We start from the raw sequence: 12504 nt of genomic DNA, 5'->3' as shown, positions 1-12504 counted from the left end.
CTAGTCCCACCCCCTGCTCAAAGCAGGACCAGTCCCCAATCTTTGCCCCAGATCCCTAAATGGCCCCCTCGGGGATTGAACTCGCAACCCTGCCAATGCTCAACCCCCTGAGCTGTCCCTCCCATAACCCCAAGATCCACCTCCCTTAGAAACACCTCGCGTACAAAATCAGACCGCAAAATGTAAAAGTCTCACAGCCACTAGTACTGAACAACGACGTTTTTTTTCTCATTTTTAACCCTACCACTGTCAAATACATCGACTGTACTTACATTTCCGTGTGACACCTGAGCTTGTTTTTCCACTTGTGAGCCTCGTTTGAAGCCCGGGGCCCACCACCCGAGCGTGTAACTTAGCTTCGCCGTGCCCCCGGTGGCATGGGGCCTCAGGCAATTGCCCTGCTTGCTGCCCCCTGCTGCCAGCCCTGCACTTGCAACCCCCCTAAACCTGTCCCATGACACCCCCCGCCCCCCCCAGGGGCTGCCACCCCCTCGGTTGAGAAACACTGATCTAGATGAGTTGAGTTCCTTCTGGAAGATCTCTGAGTGCCCCCAGGTGAGCCACTTCCCTAAGGTATCAGCTGTTGGTTACGGCGAGAGACAGGGCTTGATGAGTAGTCTGATTTGGAATGAAAAAAATCCCACGGCAGATGCCCAATCTAGGCCCGGCCCTGTTCCGTTGCCTGCTCCTCCTCTAGGCCCCTGAGCTCATGTGTAAGAGCTCTAACACCAGCACATGGCAGGTGTTTAATACTTTAACACACTTGTTTTCAGTAAGCGATAGAATAGAGGAGCCCATCTCCTGAGGTGTGACGCTCTTCACTCCCCCCCTGGAGGGCATTACACTTGCATCCAAATGGAGACCGCACTGACTGGAACCGCACACCTAAATCCGGTATGCAGAGGCCTTTCCAAACAAAATACCTGACCAGCAGCCGGCACAAGCATACGCATACGCGAGCTAAGCGCTGTGTAGAGACTGGGTTCCAGGTCGCATGGGAGTTCATGGCTCCTGAGGGCTGAAACCACAGCTACTCCAATCCAAGCCTCCCCAGCTGCCGGGAATGGAGGGCGGGGGGGAGTTCATAACTACGACGCTTCCAGCTTGTCCCAACAGGAGGCGCTGAGGTGACAGCTACCCTGCACCAAGCCGGTGTCTGTTACTTTGCACCTTGTGTTGTCATTTATACTGCTGGAAGTCAGGGGTAAAAGGCTCCCAGATCAGCATGGTCTTGTTTTCTGCCCACTGGTGTAAGCGATGACCCACGGTGCAGGACAGGGGTGGCCAGCCTGTCGCTCCGGAGCCACGTGCGGCTCTTCAGGAGTTACTGTGCGGCTCCTTGTCTAGGCACCGACGCTGGGGCTGGAGCTCCAGGTGCCAACTTTCCCATGTGCCGGGGGGCGGGCCTCAATGGTCAACCCCTGGCTCTGCCACGAGCCCTGCCCCCACTCCACCCCTTCCCACCCCCTCCCCTGAGCCTGCCGTGCCCTCACTACTCCCCCCCAGAGCCTCCTGCACGCCACAAAGCAGCTGATCGGGAGGTGCGGGGAGGGAGGGGGCGGGGCTGCCAGTGGGTGGGAGGCGCTGGGAGGGGGGTGGGGGAGCTGATGGGGGGCTGCTGACGTATTCCTGTGGCTCTTTAGCAATGTACATTGGTAAATTCTGGCTCCTCAGGCTCAGGTTGGCCACCCCTGGAGCAGGACAACGGTGAGTCAGACCCAGAATCTATAGGGCTGGGATTTTTTCCTCCCTATTAAGCTGGACTCTGAAGCTGGTTTATTGCCCTATTGACGCAGGGCGGACGTGACGAATGGAAAGGAAGACGCCTTGCGTAAGAGACATTGGCGTAAATGCCTCCTTGGCTGCAGGGTGATGCGTTCAGGGCAGCGTGACGCTGGCGGGGTGGGAGTGCAGATTGGATCAAATCGCCATGAGTCGCCCCATCCCCACAGCAAATGGAATTAGGAGCTGGAAATGAATGGAAAATTCATTACAGAGGTCGCTGTTGGAAATTACAGATGGAAATTTATTCAAGACCATTCAGCTGGTGCTGAAGCCTCTCATCTATTATAGGATTTCAGTTCCTGGGAGATGAAGATGAGACCCAAGAACCTCCATTGTGACTCCCTTATTCCACAGGCATAGTCTGACTTCCATAGCTGGGGGGGGGGGGGCGAGGGAGCTCCTGCCAGGCCAATGGGGCCCTGCGTGAGGCAGGCAAATTCTGCCCCTGCCTGAAACTTGCAGGTTAGAATCATTGGTCAGGGCTTGCCCCACGTCCATATCTAAGCTGAGGGCCCAAGCCTGCAAGCTGTGGCAGATGCAGGCTCAGGGGTCTGCTCCATGGAAGAGTGATCGAGATCAGAGGCAAAGTGAACTGCGTTTGACCCACCTTTGGGTACCACTGGTTTAAATGGCATGCCACTAACTGGCAAGGTGCTTCAGAAGCCAGAAGCTCAACGTCAAAAACTAGACCATTAAGGGATGGTCAGATCTAGGGCTTAGTCAAATCCTTCCACACTGGGGCAGCACCTTCTCATTTGGGCCATTGATTTTATTTAAAGGGATACTACCCAATTCCTGTACACTACATTCCCCGCAACTCAGACTGGAATAGAAATGATATTCCAGCCTTCCCTTTCTGGCCAGCCCCAGTTGGTTGGTCCCAGCTTTCCTGTGTAATGATCTGAATTGAGTGTTGGGGGCTGCATATTAAATCAAATGGCACGTTAATTCTGGCACTTCAGCACTCTCGCCCTGATGAGAAAGTCGGAGGCAGCGAGAATAATGCCTCTCTTGATAGTTCCAATTGCCAGCAGCAAAATATCCCATCTGTCAGAGTGGCGCTGGCCCTCGCTGGCAGGCAGTGTCAATTACTTGGGGGAGATAAAAATTTATCACTCTGTGGACATGGAGATATGAAACAGAGCCAGACCTCCTCCATCATCCCAGGGAGCAGCGCATCCAGCCGCCCTGGGGCAATTCCCTCGCCCTCCTAAATCCTGCACTGCTCACCCTACATTTGCAATTCACCCCAGGCACTCGTACTCCATGAACATCACGTACACATGCCTAATGCTGTACACTTTCCTCTACCAGCCTACCCAGAATCCTGAAGAAAGCCCCGCAGTGCAATTGTGTTCATTCCCCCAGGAAAGCGTCATCTCTCTGCCGAGCAGCAGCAGATGTTGGGGGCCTAGCAGGGTAGCTTCCCATTGGCGGAGATCTCAGGGATAAGTCTGGGTATATTCGTAAAGTAACTTGTTTATTTACGCCGAAGACAGCAGTCCTGGAACAGAGGTGGGCACACAGGCAATCCCTTATTTCTGAAATCTCAGCCCAGCCACCGCTGCCCAGTTAGCAGCAAGCAACTCTGCCCCATGAATTGATGCTCGTTGGCGAGTTTAAGGCAGAGAAGAACCTCGCTAGCTGTTCTAAGACTACCCTGAACACAATATTGAAAATTCCAGGACCAAACACTGCTCGCATGCTAAGGAAAAGAACATGTACAGTTCTTTGTAACGGGACACTCTGGTGATTATCACCATAACAACAGTTGTTGTGACTGTCTGGTCAGAGGGAAGTACAGACAGAGAAGGAGACCCTGCAGGCAAATTGGGAGCTAAAGCTTATGGTCCATTGTTGTCGGCATTATCCAGGAAGAGGGGAAGTCTGACCTTGTGCATGTGTGTAGACTTTATTTGGAGCAGGGTTAGGGTGACCAGACAGCAAATGTGAAAAACTGGGACAGGTGTGGAGGGTAATAGGAGGCTATGTAAGAAAAAGATCCAAAAATCGGGACTGTCCCTATAAAATCAGAACATCTGGTCACCCTAAGCAGGGTGGGAAAGTCTTCTGCTCACACTACAGAGGCATCAGTTCACTGTCAGGTACTTTCTTTCATGTAAGTAAATAGCGCTGGGGTTGGCATCCCAAAGCCTCCACCTGAGAAGACCAGATCTAAGCAGTGGTGGCTTACAGCCATCAGAAGACCTTCCGAAGCATTCTCTTGCCCTGAAGGCTAATGCCGGTCTGAATTAATGCTCCCTCGACATCTATGCAAATGGGTGCACAGCCTCTGCCCGGCCATTTGCAGCTGATGTCTTCGATTGACGGTAACATTGGCAGAAAGATATTTTGCAATGATGGGTGTTTGGCAGGGGGAGGGAGGAATTCTGCACTTGATGCTTCCTGGGGGAAGAACTGGGCATTAGTCAGGTTGGGACTGAACTGGGGCCCCCGGCCATATTGGTCACTCGTTTACACAAAGGGCAGCACAAGCTCAGAGAGGTTGTCCTGACATAGCCGGTAAGCGGTAGGGGACTCCTGGCTGTAACCATGACGAAATAGCAGCAAATCCTCCCGTGCTAACACACAATCTGTTTGAGCATCTCTTTCGATACCCTTTAATATTTGCACATCAAGGTTGCTAAAGCCAAATTCAGTGAGGAGATGGTAAGCCCGAGACGTGACCCCTTGTGGCCATTTGAGCTACTCAGCTGCTACTGTGAACCGCCTAGGATTGGAGATCCCACAGCATTATTTGTACGCAGCTGGGCCACTCTTCAGCTGGCATCAATGGCACAGCTCCGACTTCAGAGCTATGCCCATTCGTACCAGCTGAGCTGCATCCTCTTCTTCCTGCGATTTCAATGGGGGGGGGGCGTCAGCTCTTACACCGTGTTGTTATGTGCGGGTATGCAGCTGCCAAATTCCACCCCAGAGGTGGCTGCATTTCAGGGTTTAAAGCAATTCCTGACTGTATCTATGACGTCTGAAGGCACGCTGTAATCTAAGATGCTGTTATAGGTATTATAATGACCAAAACACACACCCTGGAGCCCATGAGATATGAGCTTTGTTAGTAAGGAGATGAACTTTCACTTACTGTAGGTGTGAAAATGCCTTCTGGAGCCGATAGGGTGACAAGATGTCCTGATTTTATAAGGATGGTCCCGATTTTGGGGTCTTTTTCTTATATAGGCTTCTATTATCCCCCATCCCCAGTCCCAATTTTTCACATTTGCTGTCTGGTCACCCTAGGAGCCGATCCAAGGTCAAATTCAGCAGTCAGTCAAGAGGGACCCTCTGGAGGTAGAGTTGACCAGCCCCTTTCATTGTATGTTACACCCATAAAACTCTCTAGACTCACTGGGACTCAGACCCCTTATCCAGCTGTCATTACACCTCACAACTCTTCTAGACACCCCAGCTCTGAGTATGGCTCCCATGCCTGAAAACAGGATATATAGGAAGATACACATGTTGGCCAATGACATCAGCTCTTTAATTTGGGGAAACAAGTCCTGAGTCATTGTCTGGCCTGTGGTAGCTCCCAGAAGGGAGAGCCTGGAGCTGGGCAGCTGGAGGCGGTGAGAGCAGGGGTTGGTAGCTGTTCTCTTGGGGTATTTTGCAAGCCTGTATTTTCTGGTTCATTGGCAACCAACCATTCACAGCAAGTTGGACTCTGCCTTTTAAGCTCACCAGAGGCTGGGCTTCATGGGGACAAATTCCAAGCTCCTCAGCCAGGCAAAACTCACATTTAAATCAAAAGGAGTTTGTTGGTGAGAGGACTGGGTAGAACCAGAGCACTGGGCTTTTATATGCTATCCGGTTCCTCTATTCTCAGAGTGAGAGTTGTATTCACATTCTTGGCATTAAGTCGAGTTCATTTAAGGTGGGTATTGGAGTTTGCCAAGGGTGTGTCTTGTCCCCACTCCTGTTTGTGATTTTCATGGCCGGGATATCAAGGTGAAGCCGAGCTGTGGAGTGCATCTGGTACGGGGACTCGGAGGTGGCATCTCTGCTGTTTGCAGATGTTGTCCTTCTTGCTTCTTCAGACTGCAATCTCCGATGCACACTCGAACGTTTCGCTGCCGAGCGCGAAGCGTCAGGGATGAGTCAGCACCTCCACATCAGAGGTTATGGTCCTCTCCCGGAAGAAAGTGGACTGCTCGCTCCAGGTGAGGGGGGAGCAGCTGCTCTTAATGGAAGAGTTCAAGTATCTAGGGGTCTTGTTCAGGAGCAATGGCAAGCGAGAGCATGAGATCGACCGGCGGATGGGTGTGGCGGTGAGGCAGGTGATGTACCGATCTGTGGTGGTGAGGCGGGAGCTGAGTTCATGGACAAAGCTCTCGGTTTACATGTCGATCTATGTCCCCATCCTCACCGATGGTCATGAACTTTGGGTAACGACCTAAAGGATGAGATTGAAGTCTTTAAACCATGATTTGAGGACTTCAATAGCTCAGACATAGGTGAGAGGTTTATCGCAGGAGTGGGTGGGTGAGATTCTGTGGCCTGCATCATGCAGGAGGTCAGGCTAGATGATCATAATGGTCCCTTCTGACCTTAATATCTATGAATCGCGGGTACAAACGAAGGAAAAGAGGTTTCTCCGCAGGGTGGCTGGCTTACTCTCTGAGACAGGGGGAGGAGCTTGGCTATTCAGAAGGGCCTCACAGTAGAGCCACTATTCCTCCGGATCGAGAGGAGGTGGTTTGGGCACCTGATGCTTCCTGGTGGTTTGGGCACCTGATGCTTCCTTTGGAACTCTACCGGGCATGTCCCACTGGGCGGATGCCGTGAGGCCGACCCAGGACACTCTGCAGGGGTTATATCTCCTGGCTGGCCTGGGAACGCTGGGCAATCCCCCAGGAGGAGCTGGAACCTGTTGCAGAGGAAAGGGAGGTCTAGTCCTCCCTACTCTCAATGCTGCCACCCAGACCCTCACCAGGGAAAGCAGCGTAAAGGAAAAAGACGACGAAGATGACGGAGGGAGGGTGAAAGCAAAACAAACAGCAAGGAGGAGAGGAAAAGAGAGCGGTTAGCTTTACTCCTAATGCTCCATAGAGAAAGTATGCACAGGCTGCAGAGGGCTGGAAAGAAACAGGGGGGGCCTGACTCCCCTCTGGCTCATCCCAGTGTAAATCAGGCCTAAAGTCAACTGAGTGACACCAACAGCAAACAAAAACCTGGGTGCTCCAGTTCTACCCGGCCTTCACACACGCAAACGCCTTCTGATTTTAATGTGAGTTGTGCCTGGCTGAGGAGCTCGGAATTTGTCAAGGTTCTGCAGCCCGGATGGCCTGGCTCCCTAGCAATCAGAGATGAGCAATTGCATAGGGGCATGTTCAGGAAAGCCTCATTGCTCAGGCTTAGAGGTAGCTCCAATCCAGACGCTCCAATCCAGACGTGGGGAACACATGACCAGTGAGAGTTTGCCCCCCCATATCCATTTTCAATGGCTCCCGTGCCCAAGCCCCTCTGGCTTTATAACATTCACCTTCTGGTTTTCAAATCACCCAAGGCACAACGCCAGACAGAAGGGAAACAGAGCAAACTTCACTGGCACAGATGCAACCCCAGAAAGAGATGATCTGTCGCAGCACAAAAGAGGCCCTGCCTGCCGCAAGCCTAAACAATGCACAGCCCACAAGTCGACCAAAGGATAGAGAGTCACTCCAGCGACGGTGCCTATTGATTTGGAAATGTCAGAATCAGAATGTTCACAAGGCCAGGATTAAGGGGAGACTTTTAATTTACCCTCCTCCCCCAGGGGAAATCAGGGCGAGTGGCTGCTTCTGAAGTCACACAACAAGCAGGCCCCTCAGCAATTCAGTTTGCTGCCAAATTCATCAGGGTTCATGCTTGCAGATGATCCATATTCCTCCCTCCCTCCCTCTCTCTGGACATAGCTGTTTCAGACAGGCCGGCGATGACTACGTGCTGTGTCCCAGATGAAGATGTTAAATGGGAAGGTTGGTTTTCCACCCTTAGAAGTGTCCCTCTAAGGCCTGATCTTCACTTAAAAGTTTGCTGGCCTAGGCTACCTACATTGGGTAGGTGTGAGGAAAAATACCACCCACCTAACCAACAGAGCAATGCCAGAAAAAGCCCTAGGGTGGACACAGTATCAGGGCGTGAATCTACACTTTCAAGCCGTTGTAATGGAAGCTGCATGCCGGTCCTTTCAGTGCCCTGTAGCAGCGTCCTCGGGGGACGTTACAGCGCAGCAAGCTCGTGTCCTGTAAATTCACACCCTGGCTTGCAGCCCTGTTACTTGCTCTGCAGACGAGCATAGTTACTCCGGCATCGCTGTGCCGGCAAACCCTTCCTTGTACGCACCAGACCTGAGGCCATGTCTACACTGGGCTAAAAAGGTGGGCTTTATAAAAAAGGTGTTCGCTACAATGTTGTAATTCAGACTTGTTTTATGCTATACGCTTCCGTCCGCATAGCTACTGTTGTCCAAGGGAAACGTTCCTTCACTGACTGAAAACCCCCGTTCTATCGGTGTAGGCTGCATTACGGGGTTATGCCAGCAGCTATGGTGACCTTCCACCCCAATCACCGGCCTTCTCCGCTGTGTCCCAGTGAGGGTGAGAATTCACACCAAGGGAGGGTGAGGAAGCGTTAGCACTCTCTGCCACCTTCCCAGACTGGAGGGTGGGGGGTTCCCCCCCCCCCCCCCGGAGTGGCAGGAGAGCTCCAGGTTGCACTCTGGGCTCCAGAGATGCCACAAAGGCTGCTGAGGGGATGCTCCGGGTCAGCACATTGTTGGGCATGCCCCATTCGCAGTCAGCACCACCTAAGGATGGGCCTGGGATGAGCCGCCCCTCACACCCCCAGCCCAGGCACGAGGGAGGTTTTATTTGCTTTATACCCCAATTCCCTGGCTGCCAGTTTCATGTGCTAAATAGTATGGGGCAAACTGAACTGGAGGAGCCCATCAGTCAATTCAGCACAGGCAGAAAGAACTAATGGCTGGATGCTGAAGCCAGAAAAAATCCATCCGGAAATATGGCACAAATTTTTAACAGTCAGGGTGATTTACCCATTGGCACAAACTACCAAGGGAAGCAGTGGATTCTCCATCTTTTGAAGGCTTCAGATCAAGGCTGGATGTCTTTCTGGAAGAGATGTTTTAGCCCAATACAAATGATTGGGCTCAATGCTGGGGGCTCGGGGAATTGAAGGACCTGTGTTATGCAGGAGGTCCGATTAGGAAACTGAATGGCCCCTTCTGGCAAATAGTTCCCCCTGAAGATGGGATGGCAAAGAGGAGGTTGCATCAACCCCAGATCATCATATTCCAGCGGCAAATTTTTGCTCACTTGTTTCTATGTGGCTAAGCCTCATGACTAAATATTTCTGGCGGAAACAAAGAAGACGCTGTACCCTCAGGCAAAAAAGACATACCTTTCGATTAGATCCCACGGCAGCTGAGGTGCACCAGACAGAAAAGAACCCTGGCAGTGCACTGATCAGAAACAACACCACAAACACAAAAACAATCACCTTCCGTTCCACAAGAAGAGAAGCCAGAGGGACCAGATGGCTCAGGGGATAGTGATTGGAATTGCAGCTTCTGGCTTATCTATTCATGGCCACCTCCAACTGGTAGAGCACCAAAAATCTTAGCACAGCTGTTGGGGGACATTAAAGATCCCAGAGCCTTTTATGTGAGAGGAGAAGTCCCCATGTTTGTACAGCATCGAGCACAATAGGACCTCAGTCCTGATTGGTGTTTTTGGCTGATTGCACTCTAAACACCAACAACCCCCCATCCTCGCCAAATTATAACTGAAATGATTATATCCTGCTGCCCTAAAACGCCTTTGCAATTTCAATAGGAAACAGTATTTTTCTCCACTTCCTGTCCTAAACTGTTGAGCCATGTTGCTTTCATCCATCCTTTGTCTCGTTTGTCTATTTCCACTGTAAACTCTTTGCGGGCAGGGCCCTGTCTCTCACTGTGTGTTTGTACAACGCCTGGCACAATGGGCACCGATCACAGCTGAGGCCTTTAGCCCTATATATACAAACAACACACAAACCTTTTCTTTTCTCCTGGGAATGGCTTTATGAAGCCAGTCAGACAAGCATCTTACAGAGGAGAACCACGTGATTCCATCAGCAGTGGCCGGGACAACAGCTCCATACATTTATCAGCACGTTCCGTCAAAGGCCGGATAATGTGTCCAGCCAAGTGCTGCTGGGGTGGGCTGTGTGTGGGTTACAATCCTCCTGCTGCTGTAGATTTCCCCGAGGGCAGTTCAGGGGTCGTCTTTATTTCAAAGGCTCCATTTACAGTTGCGGAGGGTGAGGGTCAAGCTTTGCTTTCTCGTCTTCTGAACAGCCCCGGTAACTCTGCTACACTTTTCCTGTCGTGGTGCTGAACTCCAGGGGAGCAGTCGTGCATAACTGTGACACTATGTTTCTGTCAATCACCCTGGAGAAAGTCCCTTCATTTGTCCTTGAGCCAGAATATCCTTTGTTTAAGAGCCTGAATGGTAATAGCAGCTGGAGAACAAGGAAGAGAGGCACTTGACGTGTGCTCTGAATTATCATTGTTCATCCCGTGGCACCAGCCTCTCCTTGATTTAAGAAGTCACAACTGGAGACCCAAACCTCTGTTCTTGTTTCTCAGCTATCAGTGATGCGTAGTCCAGGTAAAGGTCAATAGCTGGAGCACCTGGGCATGCAATGCAGGTTAATCTTGTTGTTGAAATACTAGCATGGTGATGTGGGTTCAACTCCTTGCTCTGCCACAAACTCCCTGTGCGACCTTGTGCAAGTCACTGAATCAATCTGTGCTTCAGCTACCCCTTTGTGAAATGCCATATCCCATAACAATATCAAGCTCATATATCCTACTCTTTCGCCACAGAACTGAAAGCACTTTATAGGTCTCATTATCCCCATTTTACATCTGGGAAAACTGAGACACAGAAAGAGTAAGTGAGTTGCCCAAGGTCACACAGCAGGCCGGTGGCAGAGCTAGGAGTAGAGCACAGGCTCCCTGACTCCCAGGCCAGCGCGTGAAATATTGGACCTCACAAGACACTGTCCATTTTCCTATTTAAATTGTATGCTCTCCAGGTCGGGGCTCATCTCCTAGTATGTCTATACAGCGCCTAGCACAATAAGGCCTGGATTTCAGTTGTGGTCTCTGGTTGCAGCTACAACGTGCATCATAAAATTGTAATAGTGGGCCAGATCCTTAGCTGGTGTAAACAGGCAGAGATCCACAGAAGTCAATGAAGCTGTACCAATTTACACCAGCAGAGGATCTGGCCCCGTAAGAGAACCTAAAGAAAGTGGACACTTGTGGGGGTGTTAGAGAGACCAGGACAGGGTATGGCTGGTTTCACAGCATTTCCTATTTCCATCTGCATCTCCTGATGCTGTGACAACTTGCAGACAACTCTCTGGAAGAAGTAGAGGGGAGTTTGTGCCCTCAGATGAAAAGGAAATTAGCCATGCCCAGTAAAGGCTAATAATCTCTAATGAAAGAACATTAGAGCAGCAGCAGCTGTGAAAATTGGCCTTAAATGGTGGCAAGTTATTTTGATTTGTGAGTTCCACAGCACAGGTGACTTATCTCTGCAAGAAGCCCAACCTGGATATGCTGCTCCCTCATTTATTGCATTGTTAAGTGGGCCGACCTTTCTCATTTGTTTATGCAGCAAGCCCAGAGGTGCTGGGGCTATGAGGCACCGGGGGCTTAGCCCTGGCAAGCCCGGGCACAGATGAAGCGCTGCCCCCAGCTCAAAGGCAGGAGTGGAGACTCCTTGCAGGTCTCTCTACACCTCGGAGGTTGCATGGAGCCTGGCAGGTGGGAGTGACGGGACGTTGTCACTCCAGTTGGAAAGCTTATAATAAAACCAGCCTCTTCAGTCCTCCCTTGGAGCAGCTGCAGGAAGATCAGGAGCGAGGGGAGGTGGACTCTCACATGGGATAATGGTAACGTCTCTCCTCCCCATCCTCATCTGTGCTGGCTGAAGCCTTAGGTCTTCTGGGAAGCCGAGCGTAAGGCAGAGCAGACCTGAGGCTGCGTGATTTACGCTGAAGGACTTGCGCGGTCCCTTGAACAGCTCTAGAATGAAGAAAAAGTCTACAAGCTACCTCAACTACCCCATCTCCACCCTGGCGCCGAACACGGAACCTGAAAAGGAGGCCCATTGTTCTCAGCAAGCAGGGAAGGGGGTCTTACTTGGAGTGACCATGATTAGTAATAGTATTTATTATTTGTGGTGCAGTAGCACCTAGCAGCCCCACCCATGGATGAGGGCCCCATTATGCAAGGCGCTGTACGAACAAAACAAAAAGGCAGTCCCTGCCCCAAAAAGCCTACAATCTAAGTGAGTCCTAAGCATCTCAGATCCAACTATTTCCTGGGGCTTTGAGTTCTGAGGATTTTAGCCCATCATGAAATATGCACTCTGACAATTGCTAAGCATGAAATGTTTTACCTCTACGAGGGATCAGGCTCCCCTCTGCCCACCAGGAACCTCTCAAAAAGCCTTACTGTAAGAAAGAGTCTGATTTATGGAGAGTACTAGGGAGAGCCTCAGAGATACAAAATAAGGCGTTTGCTGCAGTCATTTCAATAGATCTTGGCTTGTCGGAGGAGAAAATTAAAATGTTATTGATAGGGGAAGTTAAGGAATTTTTTTAAATGGTTTTGAGAAATGCCACCCGTCAGCAGAGCTGGTGCAG

At 51.1% G+C, this 12504-nt stretch overlaps 1 protein-coding gene across 2 annotated transcripts in view; it reads left to right on the top strand.

The window, feature by feature from the left end:
• Positions 1-5513: 5513 nt before the first annotated feature.
• PROK1 (prokineticin 1) overlaps positions 5514-12504 on the top strand; it is a 30571-nt gene continuing 23580 nt past the window's right edge. Inside the window, exons 1-2 of one of the 2 annotated variants that reach the window (XM_073319934.2) lie at positions 5514-5677; positions 5841-5963. In XM_073319934.2, the coding sequence (XP_073176035.1) occupies positions 5925-5963 (39 nt within the window). In that variant the 5' untranslated portion in view covers positions 5514-5677; positions 5841-5924. The other variant, XM_073319933.2, reaches the window with a different exon arrangement.

This window comes from Lepidochelys kempii, chromosome 21, assembly GCF_965140285.1.
Source record: "Lepidochelys kempii isolate rLepKem1 chromosome 21, rLepKem1.hap1, whole genome shotgun sequence".
NCBI classification, from domain to species: Eukaryota; Metazoa; Chordata; order Testudines; family Cheloniidae; genus Lepidochelys; species Lepidochelys kempii.
Note: the sequence above shows the minus strand (reverse complement) of the source record. Positions and strands in the feature narration are given on the sequence as shown.